Source organism: Somniosus microcephalus, chromosome 4 (assembly GCF_052327205.1).
Source record: "Somniosus microcephalus isolate GS21.2 chromosome 4, FLI_Smic_1.0, whole genome shotgun sequence".
Lineage (NCBI taxonomy): Eukaryota > Metazoa > Chordata > Chondrichthyes > Squaliformes > Somniosidae > Somniosus > Somniosus microcephalus.
In genome coordinates this window covers 325,934,953-325,959,304 of record NC_140990.1, presented here as the reverse complement: position 1 = coordinate 325,959,304, position 24,352 = coordinate 325,934,953, and the positions used below count along the sequence as shown (strand labels likewise).

Here is a 24,352-nt window from a genome sequence, read left to right as displayed (position 1 = left end):
CAAACGCGTTTGAATGTGGGACTAGATGATGCACATTGTCCATTCATTTCTGGAACCTCAGTTTGAATCCAGCCCAGATTGCTGGCTGTGAGGGCCCAATGCAAAATGAACTTCAAGCGGTTTAGTTCGAATTCTAGTGGGTGCAGGGTGGCCAATGCTCCAGGATTGTCCTAGAGTTTCCAGGAAAGAAAGATGAATCTGCTGGACACTGATGCGAGCAAAACCCAGGAGAAAAATCATAGGGGTAGTAAAAAAAAATTGTGTGTTCTCCTTGAATACTTTAGTTAATTGATCATAAGCATATTGGAGATGGGGGGGGGGGCGTGTGGGGGGGAAGCTAGGTGACTGGGCAAGGTGGAAGGTCATATGATGAAAACTCCAGGAATATATCCAAGCAGAGTTAGAAACCCTAAGTGGGCACAGATATCTGATCACAAATTGCCCTTCCAAGGAGGACTAGTGTGGGAAATGGAAAAGCTCACGCACTGGAGCACTGCGACAACAACAACTTGCATTTATATAGTGGGCCGGATATTCCGATCCCTTTGGGTGGGTACGCGCTGTGTACTCACCCGTAGGGACATTGGAAATGCCGGTTTCATGCAGGCGCTGGAAACCGACATTTCTGATCTGTTAAGAAAGCTCTTGATCCTCCGGCTGCCCGGGAGCAGGGCCTCTGCGGGCGGAGAGTACCACTTTTTGGAGACCCTCTGCCCGCAGAAAACACTTACAATTCTTGAGCCTAGTAAAAGCTGGCGTAAGGCCTGCTTTTACCAGGATAAGAGTTGAAAAAAGTAAAAAAAAAATTTCCACTGATTTATCATTTGAAAATACTTTAAAGAAAGGTAAGTTTATTTTTAGCCCCGTTAAAAACTTTAATTTTTTTTTCAAAAAATAAAATGTTTGTTTAAAGTACTTAATTTATGTAATTTAGTCATTTAAAAAAAAAAATTATTTGAAGTTTTACTTACAGGAAACTTTCTGGTATCTGGCACCGACAGGACCGAGCTGGTGCCGTTAGATCAAAACTGCCGTAGAAACCAGCGCTAATGTTAAAACATACGGAGCTCAGAGCTCCATGTGAAGCAACAAACCCTGTTGCTTAGCAACAGCTTCAAAACAGTCGGCGCAGCTTGCAAGCGTCTAGCTGAAGCTGTTGCTTAGCTACAGAGACGCTTACAGAGCCAGGACTGGAGAAAAGAAGCAAACAAAAGAAAAAAAATTATCTGAACCGACTCCTGAATTTTGCCGGTAGATAAAGCTTTCCAGACATTTAACCTCCGGATAAACGAAAGTTTCCTGTATGTTTTGAGGCTGATCTCTAATCATAGATTTGACAGTTCTTCCTGTCAAATCTATGAATGGAGATTCCCTGCTCTGATTGGCTCCCCATGGTTCACGTGATCCCAGGGACGCTGCGAATTACCTGCGCCCCTGGGATACGTGTGCCCGGCAGTTTGAAGAGGCATAGCAATGGGACTCTACACCTCCCGGGAGCCCTCCGGACCAGGCAGAGATTTTTCCAAACCGCAGCCCTCCGCCTACGGGAGGGCTGCGAACGGAATTTCTGGGCCATTACCTTTAGTGTAAAAATTGTCCCAGATCTCTTTACAAAGGAGTTGGGGGTGACAGGGGAGAAGAAAAAGAAATAATAGATTAAAGGCATAAAAGGGGCAGACGCTGAGCTATGGTGAGAAAGTAGGAGAGGTGACCGGAAGCTTGGCTGAAGTTTTTATCTCTTTGATGTTGGGCTGGAGACACGCTACTGCACCAACGTCACAGGAGCCTTACTTAGTGCGTCAGCTGTGGCTCAGTGGGTAGCACCCTCGCCTCTGAGTCGGAAGGTTGTGGGTTTATAGTCCCACTCCAGGAACTTGAACACATAAATCTAGGCTGACACTCCAGTGCAGTGTGCTGAGGGAGTGCTGCACTGTCAGAGGTGCCATTTTTCGGATGAGGCGTTAAACCGAGGCCCCGTCTGCTCTCTCAGGTGGACGTAAAAGACCCCATGGGACTATTTTGAAGAAGAGCAGGGGAGTTATCCCCAGTGCCCTGGCCAATATTTATCCCTCAACCAACATAACAAAACAGATTTTCTGGTCATTATCACATTGCTGTTTGTGAGAGCTTGCTGTGGCAAATTGGCTGCTGCATTTCCCATATTACAACAGTGACTACACTTCAAAAGTACTTCATTGGTCGTGAAAGGCACTATATAAATGCAAGTCTTTCTTTCATTTCTTAAGTTTAACCTAGGCGCACTCAACTCTGATTTCCATCAGTTATAATTTCTTCTTTTTACCCTCGAATGAAGCAGCAGCCTTGGACAACTGCGAGACTGAGGATTTTGCAGCCCAGCACAACCTGATTTGACCTTACCTCCAATGACGGCAGAGCCACTCCTTATTGCATTAGTTAGGAGCTTGCCCTCCTCAATCGCCCCAGCGTGATCTGCAATAACAAAGGAATGTTTTCAGTTACAGCAAGAAAGCGTTGCAGAGCTAAAATGGAAGACCAATCTCCACAGCAAGCCCTCTAATCCGGTCACATTAGATTTCCTTGGTCAGTTTTGGGCATGGTACCTCAGAAAAGATATATTGGCCTTGGAGTGGGATATAGCCCAAATTCATCAGAATTATACCAGGGCTTAAAGGGTTAAATTATGAGGCGAGGCTGCATAAACTTGGCTTCTTTTCTCTTGAGTTTTGAAGGATGAGAGTCTAATCGAGGCCTTTAAAAAGATAAATGTATTCGATAGGGTAGATACAGAGAAACTATTTTTTCTGGTGGGGGAATCCAGAACAAAGGGGCACAGTTTTAAAATTAGAGTTCGGCCATTTAAGAATGAAATCAGGAAGCATTTTTTCGCAAAAAGGGTAGTGGAAATTTGGAACTGTCTCCTCCAAAATTCTGTGGATGCTGGGGGCAATTGGAGCGTACAAGACTGAGATCGACAGATCAGCAGCAAAGGCGGGTAAATGTAGTTGAGGTACAGATCAGCCGTGATCTAATTGAATGGCAGAACAGGCTCGAGGGGCTGAATGGGCCTCCTCCTGCTCCTATGTCCCAACTCTGCCTTCAGTTCCTTTTCAAACTGTTAAAATAAATACTTGCATTTATGCAGCTCCTTTCATGTCCTCAGGAAGTCCCAAACGCGTTTTACAGCCAATAAATCGATCTTTTTTAAAATTCGCTTATGGGATCTGGGCGCCGCAGGCAAGGCCAGCGTTTATTGCCCATCCCTATTTCTAGCTACATTCTAACAGCGAATACACTTCAAACTTACTTTATTGGCTGTAAAGCACTTTGGGACGTCCTGAGATCATAAAAGGCACCATAGAAACATAGAAGATAGGAGCAGGAGTAGGCCATTCGGCCCCTCGAGCCTGCTCCGCCATTCAATGAGATCATGGCTGATCATCCAAATTCAGTACCCGGTCCCTGCTTTCTCCTCATATCCCTTGATCCCTTTAGCCTTAAGAAATATATCCAACTCCTTCTTGAATATATTTAACAAGTTGGCCTCAACTGTCTTCTGTGGTAGAGAATTCCACAGGTTCACCACTCTCTGGGTGAAGAAATTCCTCCTCATCTCTGTCCTAAATGGCTTACCCCTTATCCTTAGACTGTGACCCCTGGTTCTGGACTCCCCCGCCATCGGGAACATCCTTCCTGCATCTAGTCTGTCTAGTCCTGTTAGAATTTTATAATTGCAAATTCTTTCTTTCCTTCTGTGCTCTCTTGTGATTACGTTAGACAGGTATTAAATCTCTTAAACACCATTTCAAACTGTGCCAAAGACTTCATGATGGCGTTCCTTTCAAAATAACTATTTATGTCTTCAGAAAATGCTGGAAACACTCAGCAGGCCAGGCAGCATCCGCGGAGAGAGAAAACTCTGCTGGCCTGCTGATTGTTTCCAGCATTTCTTGTTGTTATTTCAGACTTCCAGCATCCGCAGTATTTTGCTATTGAACTATTTTTCTTCAATTGCCCATATTTTGGGGCGTTACCGTTGAACTCACAGACGAATCTGGGGCAAGATTTTGTTAAAAGCCAACTTTTCTTTTAAAGCAGTGATGGGAAAGTAAGGCTAAAACATCAGCGTTCCGTTATTTGAGCCATTCAGCACCCTGATGGCCAGCACCACAGGCCTACGGAAAATACAAAACTGCTTTTTTTGCCTTTGAGGTTTATAATTTTATGGAAAAAAAGGAGCACTGGGATTAATTACAGTAATCAAGCTGTCTATTTTTCTTCTTCAAAGCTGGTGCGGAGATAGAGGGAATGCTGTCAAGGCATATCGTTGCCGTTGTGGTTTGTGTCCTATTAATCATAGGGTTCACAAGAAGACGGGCCTCGCTATGTAACACATCACTCAGATACAGCACATGGAAAAAAACAAGAACTTGCATTTATATAGCGCCTTTCACGACCTTAGGACGCCCTTTACAGCCAATGAAGTACTTTTGAAGTGTAGTCACTGTTGTCTTCCTCTTCTTCTTCTTCTTAGGCAGTCCCTCGGAACCGAGGATGACTTGCTTCCACATTAAAAATGAGTTCGCAGGTGACTGATGAGTCCGATGCAGGACCTACAGTCTCTGTCACAGGTGGGGCAGACGGTGGTTGAAGGGGCGGGTGGGTGGGGTGCTTGGGTTGACGTGCGCTCCTTCCGCTGTTTGCGTTTGGCTTCCGCTTGCTCCCGGCGAAGAGATTCGAGGTGTCCGGTGCCTTCCTGGATGCTTCTCCTCCACTTTGTGCGGTCTTGGGCCAGGGATTCCCAGGTGCCGGTGGGGATGTTACACTTTTTCAAGGAGGCTTTGAGGGTGTCCTTGAAGCGTTTCCTCTGACCACCTGGGGCTCACTTTCCCTAATGTAAGAAACGCGGCAGCCAATTTGCACACAGCAAGCTCTTACAAACAGCAATGAACTTAATGACCAGATAGTCAGTTTTAGGTGTTGGTTGAGGGATAATATTGGCCAGGCCAACTGCCCTGCTCTTCTTCGAATAGTAGCTGTGGGATCTTTTAAAACTACCTGAGAGGGCAGACAGGGCCACTGATTAACACCTCATCAAAAGACGGCATCTCCGACAGGGCAGCGCTCCCTCAGTTCTGCACTGGGGTGTTAGCCTAGATTTTGAACTCAAGCCTCTGGAGCGAGGCTTAAATACACAACCTTCTAACTCAGAAATGTGCGTGCAGCTCATTGAGCCAAAGCTGACACCTTGATAAAGTAAATGAATTACTTTGAACAGCAATCACTCTGCTCTTTTTCCAGTGATGTAACACCATCTTTAACAGCCATCCAAACATGCAAAACAGGTCTCATCCTAAAATCTCAGCCAAAGTATGACACCTCGGACAATGCAGCACTCTCACAGTATGGCATTGGGGCATAGCTCAGGTTATGTTAGGCGCACCAATGTCAGTGTTCTCGCTCAGGCCAACATCCCCAGCATCGAAGCTTTGACCACGCTCGATTAGCTCCGATGGACGGGCCACATCGTCCGCATGCCCGAGACTCCCAAAACAAGCGCTCTACTCGGAGCTCCGACATGGCAAGAGAGCCCCAGGTGGGCAGAGGAAACGCTTCAAGGACACCCTCAAAGCCTCCTTGAAAAAGTGCAACATCCCCACCGACACCTGGGAATCCCTGGCCCAAGGCCGCACAAAGTGGAGGAGAAGCATCCGGGAAGGCACCGAACACCTCGAGTCTCTTCGCCGGGAGCAAGCGGAAGCCAAGCGCAAACAGCAGAAGAAGCGCATGTCAACCCAAGCTCCCCACCCACCCGTCCCTTCAACCACCGTCTGCCCCACCTGTGACAGAGACTGTCGGTCCCGCATTGGACTCATCAGTCACCTGAGAACGCATTTTTAGTGTGGAAGCAAGTCATCCTCGGTTCCGAGGGACTGCCTAAGAAGAAGAAGAAGATTATCTTCCTCACGATCAGAGCAGGGCTTAAACCTACAGACTTGTGACTCAGAAGTGAGGCCTAATACCAATTGAACTGAGGCCAGATCTTACAAGTAATTTTAAAATTCTCATCCTTGTTTTCCAATCCCTCCATGGCCTTGCCTCTTCCTATCTCTGTAATCTTCTCCAGCCCCACAACTCTCAGAGATCTCTGCGCTCCTCTAATTCTGGCCCTTTGAGCATCCCCGAATTCAATCACTCCATCATTGGCGGCCGTGCTTTCAGCTGTCAAGGCCCTAAGCTCTGGAATTCCCTCCCTAAACCTATCCCTCCTCCTTTAAGACGCTCCTTAAAACCTACCTCTTTGACCAAGCTCTTGGTCATCTCCTTATGCGGCCCAGTGTCAGATTTTGCTTGGTAACGCTCCTGTGAAGCACCTTGGGTCATTTTACTATGATAAAGGCGCTATATAAATGCAAGTTGTTGTTGTACTATGTCACCGCACCCTAACTATCTAAAGATGAATTCTCATGTCCAAACCATTTTTATAAAATCAAACAGATGCAAAGAAACGTGAATTTCCTTTTGTTTCTGTTGGCTTTTGCAGAATACATTTAATTAAACAGTGAACCTTGATGACATCACATTCGGGGGGGTGTAACTCGATGTTCAAAAAACGATATAGAGGCACTGGAAAAGGTGCAAATAAGATATACAAACATGATACCAGAACTGAGAGGTTCTAACTATCAGGGAAGACTGAACAGGCTGGGGTTCTTTTCTGTAGAAAAGAGAAGACTGAGGGGTGACCTGATGGAGATCTTTCAAATTATGATGGGGTTTGATCGGGCAGACACAGAGAAGATGTTTCCACTTGGGGCCATAACTATAAGATAGTCACTAGTAAATCCAATAGGGAATTCAGGAGAAACTTCTTTACCCAGAGAGTGGCGAGAATGTGGAACTCGCTACCCCAGGGAGTGGTTGAAGCGAATAGTATAGAGGCCTTTAAGGAGAAGCGAGATAAAAACATGAGGGAGCAAGGAATAGAAAGATATGCTGATAGGGTGAGATGAAGTAGCGTGAGAGGAGGCTCGATTGCAACATAAAAACACTGGCATAAACCAGTTGGGCTGAATGGCCTTTTTCTGTGCTGTGCTACATAATTCTATGTAAGTGACCCCGACAGAATAAGACGGATACATTTAAATTATCCACGCCATCACTAAGACCGCCTATTTCCACCTCCGTAACGTCGCCCATCTCCGCCCCTGCCTCAGCTCATCCGCTGCTGAAACCCTCATCCATGCCTTTGTTCCCTCTAGACTTGACTATTCCAACGCTCTCCTGGCTGGCCTCCCACATTCCACCCGACGTAAACTTGAGCTCATCCAAAACTCGGCTGCCCCGTGTCCTAACTCGCACCAAGTCCCGTTCGCCCATCACCCCTGTGCTCGCTGACCTACATTGGCTCCCGGTTAAGCAGCGCCTCGATTTCAAAATTCTCATCCTTGTTTTCAAATCCCTCCGTGGCCTCGCCCCTCCCAACAACCCGAGATATCTGCGCTCCTCTAATTCTGGCCTCTTGAGCATCCCTGATCATAATCGCACAACCATTGGCGGCCGTGCCTTCTGTTGCCTGGGCCCTAAGCTCTGGAATTCCCTCCCTAAACCTCTCCGCCTCGCTACCTCTCTCTCCTCCTTTAAGACGCTCCTTAAAATCTACCTCTTTGGCCAAGCTTTTGGTCACCTGCCCTAATTTATTCTTATGTGGCTCGGTGTCAAATGTTTTGTCTTAAAATACTCCTGTGCAGCGCCTTGGGACGTTTTACTACATTAAAGGTGCTATATAAATACAACTTGTTGTTGATAAAGTCAGTAACCAGGGATAGGTCTGCATGTTAATTCAACTCCTTCACATTCAACATTTGTGATGTAGAGGAGGTCCTTGGTAAAAGGTAATGGCCCAAAAATTCGGGTCCCAACGCGTGAGTACGGACGGAGTACTCACGCGTGGACCCGATGGAAGTGCCGGTTTCTTGCATGCACAGCGCATGCGCGGGAAACCGGCATTTCCGATCCTCTGAACGAAGGGGTTCAGAGGTCGAACGCGTGCGCGCGGGAGTCTGCGCGTGCGCGTTGAACTTCCTTTTTTCCCCCGGTTTTTCCGTGCGTGAAGGCCTCTACATTTTACACATTTAAAAAACAGGCGTAAGGACTTCATTTTAAAAGGTAAGTGGTCAATTAATTAAAATTAGAATTTTTTTTCCACAGGTTTATTATTTTTAAATACTTTAAAGTAAGGTAAGTGTATTTTTAGCCCCGATTTTTTATAAAATTATTTTTTTCAAAAATTTAAATTATTGTTTAAAATAGTTATTTAATGTTATTTATAGTTTATTTAAAAAGTGTGATTTTTTAAAATATTTATTTTAAGGTTAAGTACTGTTTTGGGGGCCGGAGTTTTCATAAGTTTGACAGTTCTTTCTGTCAATCTCATGAATGGGATTTTCCCTCCTCCGATTGGTTGCCCAGTGCTCACGTGATCCCAGCGGACGCATCGCACTAAGTACGCCGCTGGATCACCCAAGCACAGCGCGCCGGGAGCTGAACCGGGCCACAGACAGGAAATCCACGCAGGCCCAGGCCTCAACTGTTGGCGCGCTAGGTAAGTGTAGGTCGGGGGCTTGCACCCGCGGGAAGCCCCCGATCTGAATTTCTGGGCCATTAGGTATTTTATCCACTCTTAGTAATCTCAGAAGATACGTTATTTATTTAATCAAAGTAATCCAAACTGAAATCCACTCAGTGGGGTGATATTCAGTCGATCAGGAGTTGTGATTGGAGCTGCAGAATTATTGGACACCACCAGATGGAGCTATTGCATATCAGAATTCCAATATTATTAAGTACCTACTGGGCTGAAAACAGGCTTTAGAACCGATTAAAGGACAGGAACTGTTGATTTTACTAATTGTGTCCCATGTGCTAGATTAGCCTAAAGCAATTGATGTGAGTTTAATAATACCATTCATGCTATTTTTCAGCGAGTCGGGGTCCATCAGTAATTGGGGCAAATATTACTTTGTTGTATATTAAGAGGTGATCTAAACAAGGGGCTGGATTTTCATTCAGAAGTCGTGTTGGAGGCGGGACTACAAATTTCGGGGTTGTAGTCCCGCCTCCATCGAGATGCGGCCAATCCACGTGATCTTAACTTGATTGACCTTGTTGAGCCCGCCCAGTGGGCCCAGCAGGCTAATTAAGGGCCACCCGGCAACAGGTGACGTCAGAGACTGAAATTTCATCTGTCAAGAGATTTTGACAGATGAAATATCAGGTAAGAAAAGGTCATTTACACTTCTTTAGACACACCAAACACACTTACCTTTGCACTCATGCACACATCACTCTCCTGATCACTCACTCGTAAAAATCAACATTTCATTGAGTGGTACACACGTCTGCTGCATATATGACAAATAAAATTGAATTGAATTGAACACCAACATCTCGACCCCTCCAAGCCCTTCAACCCGACGGCCCGACTCCTCCAACTTGGCGTGGTTTGGAGCCGTCGGGAATCCCACAGTTCAAACTTAAAAATAGGGATTAGGCTAAACACTGCCTGTTTACTACCTGTTAACAGGCAGTTAATTGGCACTAATCCTTTCCCGCCTCGGGAAGGTGGGTCCCAGTGCAGGGCGGGTACCCGCCTCCTTTGAAACTGGCATGGAGGCGGGTTGGGGGCGGGATGGGGGCGGGACCCTCGATTTCGGGAATTTAACCCCCCGCACGCCTGCAAACCCGCCTCCACAGCACACTGAAAATCGAGCCCAAGGTGTTTAAGGTGGCGAAAGGAGTCGCTAGCGTAGATATGCTGGCGGGGGACCCCGAACAAAGGGAGAAACATACTTAAAAATAGAGCTGGGCCATTTAGGAGCGAAATCGCCAAGCACTTTTTCACACAAAGGGTGGTGGAAATCTGGAACTTGCTGGGGATGCTGGAGTTCATTAGACTTTTCAAGACTGAAATCGATAGGTTTTTGTTGAGTGAGCATGCCAAGGGAACCAGCACTGTGGCAAAGAATTTAAATATCATGGGGACAGGAGTCAGAAATTGCACATCAGTAATCCGATTCAGATTTACATCATCGTATGCACCACAGCCTTGTAACTAGGTGGGAGATCCACTCCCTCAATCTTATAGGTCTGGGCTCACCTTAAACCCAGGTCATGCTGCTAAAATGACAAAGCGCTAGCACAGCGCCTCGCCCACTTGCCCCATTGCTCTTCTTTACACAAATGCATCGAACTAAAGAGTTAAGTTCACATAATGAGGGCACCGTAACTTTACAAGCCATCATAAGGTAGATACGCACTCTGCTGGCATCAGGCAACGTCGACTCAATCAGAAGGTTGTGGGGTTCAAGCCCCATGCCAGAGTCTTGAGCATAAAATCCAGGCTGACCATTCAGTGCATTGCTGAGGGAGCGCTGCACTGTCGGGGGTGCCGTATTTCAGACCTGACATTAAACCGAGGCCCCCGTCTGCTCTTGCAGGTGGACTTAAAAGATCCCGCGGGCACTATCTCGAAGGAGAGCAGGGGGGGGTTATCCCCGGTGTCCTGGGCCAATATTTATCCCTCAGTCAACATCACTAAAACAGATTATCTGGTCATTATCACATTGCTGTTTGTGGGAGCTTGCTGTGCACAAATTGGCTGCCGCGTTTACATAGATACATAGAAGATAGGAGCAGGAGTAGGCCATTCGGCCCTTAGAGCCTGCTCCACCATTCAATGAGATCATGGCTGATCATCTAAATTCAGTACCCTGTCCCTGCCTTCTCCCCATATCCCTTGATCCCTTTAGCCTTAAGAAATATATCCAACTCTTTCTTGAATATATTTAATGAACTGGCCTCCACCGCCCTCTGTGGCAGAGAATTCCACAGGTTCACCACTCTCTGGGTGAAGAAATTCCTCCTCATTTCAGTCCTAAATGGCTTACCCCTTATCCTTAGACTATGACCCCTGGTTCTGGACTCCCCGGCCATCAGAAACATCCTTCCTGCATCTAGTCTGTCCAGGCCTGACAGAACTTTATAGGTTTCGATGAGATCCCCTCTCAATCTTCTAAACTCCAGCGAGTATAAGCCCAATCGACACAATCTCTCCTCATACGTCATTCCTGCCATCCCAGGTATCAGCCTGGTGAATCTTCGCTGCACTCCTTCCATGGCAAGAACGTCCTTCCTCAGGTAAGGCGACCAAAACTGCACACAATACTCAAGGTGTGGTCTCACCAAGGCCCTGTACAACTGCAGCAAGACATCCTTGTTCTTGTACACGAACCCTCTTGCTACGAAGGCCAACATACCATTTGCCTTCTTAACTGCCTGCTGCACCTGCATGCTTACCTTCAGCGACTGGTGTACAAGAACACCCAGGTCTCTTTGCACTTCCCCTTCTCCCAATCTATTGCCATTCAAATAATAATCTGCCTTCCTGTTTTTGCCACCAAAGTGGATAACCTCACATTTATCCACATTATAGTGCATTTGCCATGTTTCTGCCCAATCACCCAACCTGTCCAAATCGTGCTGGAGTTTCACGACATCCTCCTCACAGCATACCCTCCCCCCCAGCTTTGTGTCGTCTGCAAATTTGGAGATCTTACATCCAATTCCCTCGTCCAGATCATTAATATATATTGTGAACAGCTGGGGTCCTAGGACCGATCCTTGCGGTATCCCACTAGTCACTGCCTGCCACTCGGAAAACGACCCGTTTATTCCAACTCTTTGCTTTTTGTCCGCCAACCAGTTCTCTATCCAAGTCAATACCTTGCCCCCAATCCCATGTGCCTTAATTTTGCACGCTAATCTCTTATGCGGGACCTTATCGAAAGCCTTCTGAAAGTCCAAATACACCACATCCACTGGTTCTCCCTTATCTATTTTACCAGTTACATCCTCAAAAAATTCCAGTAGATTAGTCAAGCATGATTTACCTTTTGTAAATCCATGTTGACTTTGTCCGATCCAGTCACTGCTTTCCAAGTGCTCTGCTATTACATCTTTTATAATGGACTCTAGCATTTTCCCCACTACCGATGTCAGGCTTACCGGTCTATAATTCCCCGCCTTTTCTCTACCACCTTTTTTGAATAGTGGGGTAACATTAGCTACCTCCAATCCATGGGTACCATCCAGAGTCTATCGAGTTCTGGAAGATGACCAGCAATGCATCTACTATTTCTAGGGCCACTTTTCCTACATTACAACAGCGACTACGCTTCAAAAAGTACTTCATTGGCTGTAAAGCGCTTTGGGACTTCCTGGGGTCATGAACGACGCTGTATAAACACAAGTCGTTCTTTCTCTTTTTTCTTTCAATTGTGATCTCTTATTCAGAATATCATGTCAGTCCTTTCTGCTGTAAAGATACAGGTTTGCTAAGTGTTCAGCTCAAAGAGTCTCCAGTGTTCCCTTATCTACAGTATCTCCCGGGTGTCTGATATTCCTTTCTTCACTCACTTACCACAGTGATGTTTCATTTTTAAAGTGTCACGGACATGCTATCATCCAGAAAATGCAAGAAAACAAAGTTGTGTGTACCTTCCTTCCCTGTCATGTTTATTCCCATCAGTCGCAAGCTGTAGAATTCGTACATCTTGAGCTAAAGAGCAGAATTATTCCCTTATCTATACCTCCAGAGAATGGCATTTTCTTTCTTCACTTACAGCATGTTTTCTTAAGTGGCATTGGCTGCGTCTATCTGCCCAGAGCCCACTGTATGCTAGTTGGAAGGGTCCAATGTAAAATGAGTTTGACAGTCTCAGTCCAAATGTATATGGACTTGATTCATAGCACAAAACTGCCCGAATCGATTGGAAAATTCTCATCCTCATGTTCCAATCCTTCCCTAGCCTCACCCCTCCCTATCTCTTTAATTCCTCCAGCCCTGCAACCCTCCGAGATCTCTGCGTTCCTCCAATTCTGGCCTCTTGCCCCACTTCCTTCGCTCCACCATCAGCGGCCGTGCCTTCAGCCGTCTAGGCCCTAAGCTCGGGAATTCCTTCCCTAGACCTCTCTCTCCAATTCAATTCAATTCAATTCAATTCAATTTTATTTGTCATATATGCAGCAAACGTGTGTACTGCACAATGAAATGTTGATTTTTACGAGTCCTCCCAACATTGGAATAAATATGGCATAGCAATTGTAATGTATATACCTTTAAGGGAGGAACTACTTTGTACAGCTCATGTATACTGCAGTACCGGCAGTGACCACACCTGTATATAACGCTGAGTAGTGATCTGTACAGTTCAGTTGCAGTTTGAACCACGTTGAGTAAACACCTGTTGTACCGTTCTCCGCAGTCCGTTTTTTTAATATACACGGACTTAACATTGTCGACGAGGCAGGTTCGAACCTACCTGCAACTCTGCATCACCTCCCGGGGATTCGTTCCTGGAGATCAGTGGATTGGAGGTCAAGGCCAGAGACTCGGGCGTCGACCACAGGCAACCGCCCAGTCATCCAGCAGAGACTCGAGAATTGCGGGGGAGGCTGTCGAGAGCCAGGCTTGGCTTTCCAGTTGAGGTGGTCCAGCAAAATGGGCTGGCAACAGGTAGTGCGCAGACCCTTCCCGGACGGCGGCGGGCTAGAGCCGACCGAGCGGCACAGCAAAGGGCCGAGCAGCGTCGACGGGGAGAGAGAGAGAGGGCAGAGCGCACAGGGTGCAGCCGGTGTTCAGGGGCCGAGCAGCGTCGGAGAGAGGGAGAGAGAGACGCCCAGAAACCTGCGAGGCACCGCCATTGCCACGAGGACCGCCGGGAGCGGCGTCGGCAGCAGCGGGGGAGGAAGGAAAGCACGGGAGACGCCATTTTAAGCCATTGGGAGATGCCATTTTAAACCACACCCAAAATGCCGAAGAGTGGCAGTATCACCGCATTTGACAATGAAGTCGAAGATTGGACTACATATGTCGAACGAATAGAGGTGTACTGCAAGACAAATGAGGTGTTAGATGACAAGGAAGCGTCGGTATTGTTAAATTTAATGGGTGCAAAGACGTATGGTTTATTACGAAATCTAGTAACCCCAACGAAGCCAATGGAAAAGAGTTTTGAAGACATAGTAATGATACTAAAGGAACATTTAAACCCCACACCGCTGCTGATAGCAGAAAGATTCAAGTTTCACAAACGGAACCAGCATAAGGATGAAAGCAATGCTGATTATTTAACAGAACTGCGCAAACTATTGAAACACTGCCAGTTTGGAGCAGGACTGGCAGATACCTTAAGGGACAAGTTTGTGTGTGGGCTTCAAAGTGAAGGAACCCAGAAACGGCTTTTATCTGAAAAGGACCTTACGCTGGAAAAGGCTTTCAGCATTGCGGTATCATATGAAGCAGCAGCACGGGGCGCTGCAGAGATACAACAGAGACCGCCAGAATATGGCACAAACAAAATGTCATATGGAACAGAGTAGTGCTATCGCTGCGGCAGAATAACACATGACCAGAATGATTGCTGGTTCAAAGACAAAGTGTGCAGACAGTGTGGAAAAGTAGGACACATAGCATGAGTCTGCAGGTCGGGAAAGAAAACCAGCAATAAGAAACCTACCAAAGGGAAGTAGAAGAAGGTACATAAGATAACGGAGAATAGTTCAGACGAACAAAAGAGTGATAACGACTCCGAAAGCAGGGAACTGAGTTGTCTGAAACTACATAATGTGATCACAATGGAGGATCACCAAACCATTTGGGTCACTCTCAAGATAGCAGGAGTCCAGGTAAAGATGGAATAGGACACGGTGGCATAGTGGTTAGCACTGTTGCCTCACAGCACCAGGGACCCGGGTTCGAATCCGGCCTCGGGCGACTGTCTGTGTGGAGTTTGCACATTCTCCCCGTGTTTGCGTGGGTTTTCTCCGGGTGCTCCGGTTTCCTCCCACAGTCCAAAGATGTGCGGGTTAGGTTGATTGGCTATGATAAATTGACCCTTAGTGTTAGGGGGATTAAATACGTGGGGTTACGGGGATAGGGTGGGATATGTGTTGGTGTAGTGGTTACGGGGATCGCGTGGGACATGTGTCGGTGCAGGCTCGATGGGCCGAAATGGCCTCTATCTGCACTGTGGGGTTTCTGTGATTTCTGTGATTTCTGTGACACAGGATCAGCCCTAACAGTCACAAACCGACGGGACTACGAGCGGCTATTCTCACACATACCCTTGAGAGACACAAAAATTATTTTGAACACGTACACAGGGCAAAAAGTCTACCCCAAAGGAAAAATAAGGGTGACCGTTATATATAACGGTAAGGAAACACCAAAACTAGACCTGTATGTATTGCAAGATGGAGGACCACCATTACTGGGACGTGAATGGATCCGGAAAATACAACGGGATTGGCATTCCATACAGGCACTGACTGTGGCTGACAAAAAGGATGACGACGTCACACCTGGGCGACTGTCAAAGATCCTAACTGACGCGAAAGAAGTGTTCCAGCAAGGACTCGGAACACTAAAAGGCATGACAACGACGATTAAAATGGAAGAAAACGCAAGCCCAAAATTTTTTAAGGCCAGACCGGTACCTTATGCGATCCGCCCAGCCGTCAAAGCAGAGCTGGAGAGTCTGGAACGTTCAGGTGTACTGTCCAAGGTAGACTGGAGCGAGTGGGCTACACCCATCGTCCCTGTGATGAAAAAGTCATTGAGCAGCACGCCTGGGGAACCAAGGAAGGTTCGCATCTGTGGGGACTTTAAGGTAACAGTGAACCCGGTCCTTCACACCGTACAATATCCACTTCCGCGGATTCAAGATATTTTCGCCTCGCTATCTGGAGGGAAACGCTTCACTAAGATTGATCTGGCCCAGGCGTATCTGCAAATGGAGGTAGAAGAAGCATCAAAAAAATATCTCACAATCAACACCCATAAAGGTCTCTACCAGTACAACCGGCTGGTATTCGGGGTAGCATCAGCTCCGGCTATTTGGCAGAGGGCAATGGAACAAGTCCTGCAAGGGATCCCAGTGTTATTTGGACGACATCCTGGTCACGGGCGAAAATGATAGTGATCACCTTGCCAACCTGGAGCAGGTGCTCACTAGATTGCAGGAATATGGGCTCCGAGCTAACCGCCCCAAATGCGAGTTTTTTAGAAAACAGATCTCGTATTGTGGCCACGTTATCGATAAAGAGGGGTTACATAAGTCCCCAGAGAAGATTGAGGCAGTAGTCAAGGCTCCAGCACCGGAAAATGTGTCACAACTGAGGTCGTTCCTCGGGCTGGTAAACTACTACCATAAGTTCTTGCCAAATTTGTCTACAATACTACACCCACTGAAACCTTACTGCAAACTGGGATGCCATGGAAGTGGAGTGACGAATGTAGGCGAGCTTTCCAGAAGAGCAAAACACTAATCACATCGAAAGAGGTATTGGCCCATTACAACCCAGCATTACCAATTCGGTTGGCATGTGATGCATCACCCTACGGCATTGGAGCGGTGCTGTCGCACAAATTCTCGGACGGCTCAGAGAGGCCAATAGCCTTTGCGTCACGATTACTAACCTCAGCCGAGCGTAACTACGCCCAGATTGACAGTGTGGGGAGTGAAAAAGTTCAATCACTATCTGCACGGGCAGAAATTCACCTTGCTGACTGATCACCAGCCTCTTGTCTCTATTTTTAATCCGAAGAAGAGCGTTCCAGTGATGACTGCGCAACGACCACAAAGATGGTCACTTTTTCTAGGGGCGCACCACTATGAGTTTGAATATAAGGGCATGAAACAGCATGGAAATGCTGATGGGCTATCACGCCTGCCACTGCCTGCTGCGGAGGAAGCACCAGCAGTGGATCCTGTCGAAATATTCCATTCGACTATAGTTGAATACCTACCAACTAATGCTTGTATCGAAAAGGAAACCCGAAATGACCCGACACTGTCTCGGGCATATGATTTGACGGTGAAGGGATGGCCAGCACATGGCGACTCACTGTTGCCAGCATTCTCGACAAGGAGAGAACAGCTGTCAGTGTGCAGGGGGACCTTGAAGTCCACCCAAGTTAAGGGATAGAGTGCTCAATGAGCTTCATGAGGGTCATCTGGGAGGGGTAAAAATGAAAAGCCTAGCCAGGGCTTATGTGTGGTGGCCGGGAATCGATAAACAAATCGAGGACCTGACCAAGAGCTGCTCAGGATGCCAGAAAGTCCAAAATGCACCACCACAGGCCCCTCTACACCCATGGGAGTGGCCCTCATCTCCATGGCAACAGGTGCATATTGATTTTGCTGGTCCATTCATGGACTCAATGTTTTTAATAGCCGTGGATGCGCACTCGAAATGGCCTGAGGTCATCAAAATGTCCTCCACCACCATGGAGAAAACTATTGCAGTCCTACGGACCATTTTTGCCAGAACAGATTTGCTCCGACAACGGACCACAGTTTGTGTCCGAAGAGTTCCGGAGGTTCTTGAAAAAGAATGGGGTAAGGCATTACACATCCGCCCCGTATCATCCAGCCACAAATGGATTGGCTGAGAGGTTCGTACAAACCTTTAAGAAGGCAATAAAGGCTATGTACAATGACAACATTCTGCTGCAGCACAAGGTGGACAATTTCCTGTTCGCCTACCGGAATGCGACACATGCAGTCACCAACCAGGCCCCAGCCATGATGTTCTTTAACCGAAGGTTAAGATCTCGCCTGGATTTGCTCAGACCAAACGTACGAAGAGATGTTGAGAGTAAGCAATTCCAGCACATCCATGAGAAGCCAACAAGGAGCTTCAATGTAGGGCAACCAGTCTTGGCCCGCGACTACCGAACAGAAAATTGGCAGCCAGGAACGATATGCACACGGCAGGGCCCCCTAATGTACACAGTGGATGTTGGGGAGAGCATCGTGAAACGCCATGCTGACCAGATCCTAGAGTCACAGGAACAAGTCAACCCCATGCCTCGCCCATACGTACCTGGTGATGAACCCGACGTACAGGTCGCATTTACCCCAAAAACAGTAGCATCGGAAGCTGATGAACCAACCGACGACAGGGGGCCAGAATCGCCTCCGCACCAAGAGCAAGACACTTGGGAAAGGCGCTATCCAGAAAGGATCAGGAAGCCTCCCCAAAGACTGAATTTATAAATAGACTATTTTCAGCTAATGTTGCATGTTAAAAGTGTTAATTGTAATTAGTTTGATATTTAATTGTTAAATGAGTGTTATGGTACTGTTAATCTAAAAGGGGAGGAATTGTAATGTATGTACCTTTAAGGAGGGAACTACTTTGTACAGCTCATGTATACTGTAGTACCGGCAGTGACCACACCTGTATATAATGCTGAGTAGTGATCTGTACAGTTCAGTTGCAGTTTGAACCACGTTGAGTAAACACCTGTTGTACCGTTCTCCGCAGTCCGTTTTTTTATTATACACGGACGCAACAGCAATGATAAAAATACTAATAGAAATACAGTAATAATAAATAAAACTACAGTAATAAATAATAATAAATTATTCGTTCATGAGTCTTATGGCCTGGGGGTAGAAGCTGTTTTGAAACCTGCTTGTACGAGACCGTATGCTTCGACATCTCTTACCGGACGGGAGCAGGGCGAAGAGGTTGTGGCTGGGGTGGCTCGAGTCTTTGATGATTCTCAGGGCCTTCCCCCGGCACCTCTCGGGGTAGATATCCTGCACAGCAGGTAGTTTAATTCCTATAGTATGTTGTGCAGCTTTCACCACCATCCTCCTTCATTCACTCAGCTCCTGTGCTAATTCTAGCTACACTGCTCTAGTCCCAATTCATGGGAGCTGAGTGAACAAAGCCGGCACAGGCACGATGGGACGAATGGCCTCCTTCTGTGCGCTATCATTCTACAATTCCTTGTGCTCTATAATAACTTTTTCCCCTAAGGCCCTCTTTAATTTTGTGACTGATTCTGCATCAATGGCCTAATTTCTAATCCTACACTCTAATAACCTTTTGTTTATAAAATATTCTTCTCACTTCCTTTCTGCTTCCAGTACCAATCCCATATTTATGCCTTCATGGGAGTTGCACAACGAGTCTGATTATTATCGAGAGAATCAAATCTTCCTTTATGTGCAGTTATTCAACCGAGCAAGTGAGCATTGTGTTAGTATTTCTTTACCTGTAAATTTCTATTTTGAACCTGCTCCAAATGCGTTGTTACTTGCTATGTGTGCCTACTGTACTAGTGAAAGTGAAGACGGTGAACATTGTAAGTCAATTATTTATTAATTGCTATATTTATAGAGACCTCCTTTGTACAAATTGCCATTTGGGTGCTACAAGTGAGATGGCGGCTGGCGTACATGGAACTGTAACCTGGCTGTGGCTCAGTGGGCAGCACTCTCACCTCTGAGTCAGAGAGCTTGAGCACATAAAGCTAGGCTGACACTCCCAGTGCAGTACCGAGGGAGTGCCGCGCTGTCGGAGGCGCCGTCCTTCAGGTGAGACATTAAACCGAGGCCCCGTCTGCTCTCTCAGGTGGACGTAAAAGATCCCACGGCCACTATTTCGAAGAAGAGCAGGGGAGTTAGCCCCGCTGTCCTGGCCAATATTTATCCCTCAATCAACATCACTAAAAAAAAAACAGATTATCTGGTTATTGCTGTTTGTGTGAGCTTGCTGAGCGCAAATTGACTGCGACGTTTCCTACATTACAACAGTGACGACACTTCAAAAGGTGCTTCATTGGCTGTAAAGCGCTTTGGGACATACTGAGGTCGTGAAAGGCGCTATATAAATGTAAGTCTTTCTTTCAAATGCCAGCAGCCCAATTTGAGCAGTCACTGCACTCCAAAGAGTAATTCACTGAGGGAAATGCATTGGTCTGTAGTAAAGTTCTCGACAAATATTTAGTTAAAGAGTCAGCGCCTTCAGGAGGGCGGGGGGGGGGAGAAATTTGGAAAAGGAGGACGGGGGAGACTGAACGAGTGGTAATGCCAGGCAGGGGGATTCGGGTAAACATTTCTCGGACAGCTTGATACCTCAACTGTCGATTTTCTTCTCGGTAGCACGTCATAGAGTCGCACAGCACAGAAGAAGACCTGTCCGCCCATCGTGCTGTGGCGGCTCTTTGTTAGAGCTACCCAATTAGTCCCACTCCCCGCTGCTCTTTCCCTGTAGCCCTGCAAATTTTTCCCTTTCAAGTATTAATCCAATTTCCTTTTGAAAGATATTATTGAATCTCCTTCCACCGCCACTTTTTTTTGTTTGAAAACTTTACATAAAAAACTCGGAGGCAAAGTAAGACAGACAGAGTCGATGCTTGTTGCCGCTTAACCGAAAACAAAACTCTCGGAAGGTCCACTGTTAATTTTATTCAGCAGGAGACTTTGCTGGAAATTATAACTGAATGACAATTTAATTTCTAAGTGTAATTAACCTGGTACTCTACTACATTACATCTGATGCTGATCAAAGTAGCTGATAGCATAGCAAAACTCATTTGTTAAGTTGTGCGCAGATCATTAACCTTGAACTGGATAAGCATATACATCATTGAGAGCCGTGAAGCATTAATTAAATCGGCTTTGTCGGAGAAAAAAAATCTACATCATCAAAACAGCTGCATGAATACATCCCTTGGGCTTATAAATCCAGATTACAAGTATCTCTTGCAATTTGTGGAAATTTCAGCAGCGCGATTACATTTATTATGAAACCAAAATTTGACATTTCGAAAGTGGCTTATAATTGAGTGGAGTCAATCTAACATTAGCATTGTCTTTACCACAATAATCACATTCAAAATGACATTTTAATTTCATTTAAGCCTGGTTTCCTCCTGCCTCTCCTCCCCTCTCCCATTTTTCAGTGGGCCACTGCAGCTTTTGGTTTGGTACCAAGCTATTCAGGAGAGGAACACAGATTCTCTGTGTTCCTTCAGGCGAGAGCTGGACCTGTTTCTGGCTGGGGCGCAGATCAGCTCGTGTAAAAGCTAGGTAATGCCTAACATTAATCAGGGCCAGCGTGATCTCCTGGGCTAGTTTTGATCGCCTAAGGGGGTCGGAGAGGAATTTCCCAGATTTTTTTTCCCCCTAATTGGCCTCGGTTTTCTTTATCTGGTTTTTTCACCCCTCCCAATGGATCACATGGCTTCTGCGTAGGGTGAAGTGTGTAAATACTGTGATGCACAAGGCATGGCACTTGTGCGGGACTTAGATGTTTGGAAGGTACCAGTCTGAAGAAATAAGCCATATAACCTATTCAGAAAAATACACTATCTTTTGAAAGAATTCTAGCCTTATTGAAACATGACAAACTGGGTTTAGAAATCTGGAAACCTAACGATGAAAAAGCTGTGAAAGCATTCTGGCTATTGAGATAAGTTAAGTTGTTGACACTGAATCAATAACCTTATTGAAACAGAAGGTTAAAGGCTCCGGCAGGCTGAACCTTTGGGAACAAGACAATGGTTCACCCTGGACAAGGTGTTCTAATTTACACTTCATAAAGAAGCACATAAAAGAAACATCTGCCTTCGTAAAAATGACATCAAGTAAAAAACACACCTGTCATAACACCGTTTTTTATGGTAAACTTATAACACCTAAAGAGACATAATTCTGTAATGCTACCAGCTGAGGTGACTGTAAGAATTGCAGGGGTCAGCAGAAAAATGATTGGCGATAATTAGCTTACATCAGCAGAAAACCTTAAAGGAAATACCACTGGAAAAGGGTATAAATATTGAACTCTCAAATGGGATAGTAGACTCGCTTTAAAGGGGCAAAGTGATTCTCAGCTTCAGAGGCGGCTCTGTAAGTCTCCAACTCTTTGTACCTCGGGGATCAAAGGTATTTGATTTTGGTGGATATCCTGTAGAAAACTAAGAACTGTAAAACTGTAGCGAAGTTAGATTTGAGAGTAAGGTTCTCTGATAATAGAATTGTAAGCTTTCTCTTTTTGGAACTGTTAATGTTGCGATTGACTCACCAACTGTAAATTACATGGCGGTTCTTTAGTAAATCTATATATTTTTAGAATTGTCTCACATAAGGCTTCTGCATCAAACTCGCAAACTCAATCTCTGTACACTCTTTGGTGAGGAGTTGCAGAATTCTGGGGGAGTTTTCCGGACCCTCATAATATCCGGAACGTTACAGTCTAGCTAAACTTATTAAAAGTGCTATCTGGAGGACGGTAACATCTTCAGGTTGTTCCTTTCCTTTAGGGAGAGATAGTCTAGACCTTTAGACACAATTAAGCGTCTTTTGGATTTGGCTACCTCAAACTTTAGTTGAAAGTGAACGTCTGAGGAATACGCCTGATCCAGGGTAGCCCTAAAGGGGCTAGGACTAGTAATTATCCCTTCACCAGATTTGATACTCGACCTGGGCTCTTTCAATCAGGGGGAAGCGGAGGTGGTATGAGCGCTACAATTAGTGTAAATCTTCCCAGGGTGGGGAGAGGTCGAATCAGCTAGGGTTCTTGACTGTTCCCTAGTGGCCTTGGTTAGGAGGTGGCTGATGTAAGAAAACTACTAGGCACTTGGTCTCAGTATTAAACAAGGCTTTAATCAACTGATGGAGATCTAGTTGTGTCCTTCACTAGTTCCTGTTAAAGAATGTCCTGAGCAAGCTGGGCCATGCCCGAGTATTGATACTCTCCCTAGACAGCACCACCAGCAGGCCGCCCAGTATCATTTCATAAGTCATTTCCACATGAATGACAAAATTCATGTCAGTGGCCATGTGTGCGTGTCACATGAGGAGTTGGCTGCGAAGCTCCCCATAGACTGAATAGCCCATTGACACTCAATTGCCTAAGCTTTTACATGAAAAATGCCCACTCAGTTAAGGGATTGAATAGCTACAGAATGCCCACGAAACAGTGCACCAAATTAGATCAGCACTTTCTTGGCAAAAAGGAGGGGAGAAAACAGGAAAAAGAACTTGTAGGAAAAAAAAAGTTTTAAAATCGTACCACTGAATGAATGCAGAGCAGTTTACTTGAGTGCTGAAAGCCTACACTGTACCAGTGGTGAGAATGCCATGGCTCAGTGGGTAGCACGTGCGCCTCTGAGTCAGAAGGTTGTGGGTTCAAGTCCTGCTCCAGGGACTTGAGCACAAAAAGCTAGGCAGATGCTTCAGTGCAGTACTGAGGGATTGCTGCATTGTCGGAGGTGCCGTCTTTCGGATGAGACATTAAACCCTGTCTGCCCTCTCGGGTGAATGTAAAAGGTCCCATGGCACTATTTCGAAGAAGAGCAGGGGGGTACTTATCCCCGGTGTCCTGGCCAATGTTTATCCCTCAATCAACATCACTAAAAAAACAGATTATCTGGTCATTATCACATTGCTATCTGTGGGACCTTGCTGTGCACATAAATGGTTGCTGCGTTTCCTACATTACAACAGTGACTACACTTCAAAAATACTTCATTAGCTGTAAAATGCTTTGAGACGTCCTGAAGTTGTGAAAGGCGCTATATAAATGCAAGTCCTTCTTCTTCCCAGTAAGTGATGGTGGGAGTGTGGTTTGCAACATCAACTTGCATTTATATAGCGCCTTTAATGTAGTAAAACATCCCAAAGATCTTGCAGACAAAATTTGACACCAAGCCACATATAGAGATATTAGGAAAAGTGACCAAAAGCTTGGTCAAAGAGATAGGATTTAAGGAGAGTCTTAAAGGAGGTGGGATGGTTTAGGGAGTGTACGAAAGGCTGATATTTATTAGACGAGAATCATATACATATAAATTCAAGTGTAGCCATTGACCAAATAATATTACCCACAATTACTCCTGGGTAACTAAAAAGCTAAGACTTGTTCAAAATGCAGCTGCAAAGACAGTCAAAAGCAGTTTTGACTAAGTTTTGATAACAAACAGACACAGGCTGTGAGTGAAGGTTAAATTGCTAAATAACATATTATGATGCTAAGTAGAAATTAGAATTCACTTAACAAAACTAATTGCAAAGATATTTTTAAAATAATTACAGGAAACTTTGGTTTATCCGGAGGTTAACTGTCCGGAATGCTCTATCCACCGGCAAAATTCAGGAGTTGGTTCAGTAAGTTTTTTTTCTTTTCGTTGCCTTTTATTCACCAGTCAGGCTCTGCAAGGTCTAGCTAAAGCTGTTGCTTAGCTACAGAGACGCTTGCAAGCTACGGCCGACTGTTTAGAAGCTGTATGTTTTAACATTAGCACTGGTTTGTCCGGCAGTTTTGATGGGACGGCAACAGCTCGGTCCCATCGGTGCTGGCTATCACAAAGTTTCCTGTAGTATAAGGACATAAAATGAGGGAGATCATGGAGATAAGGTATTTATCTAGTAGATTAAAGTGAGATAGTCTGGATACCACAAGACTCGTGAAACAGCGCTGATATGGGCCCTTGGTATAAAGGCCTTGGCCT

General features: G+C 45.8%; 1 protein-coding gene across 1 annotated transcript in view; it reads right to left on the bottom strand.

Moving 5' to 3' along the window:
• The window catches only part of LOC147120676 (contactin-associated protein-like 5), a 665,277-nt gene that overhangs the window by 6,258 nt on the left and 634,667 nt on the right, over positions 1-24,352 (bottom strand). The window contains exon 20 of the mRNA XM_085986858.1: positions 2,380-2,451. Coding sequence (XP_085842984.1) covers positions 2,380-2,451 — 72 coding nt within the window. The remainder of the gene's footprint in view (positions 1-2,379; positions 2,452-24,352) is intronic.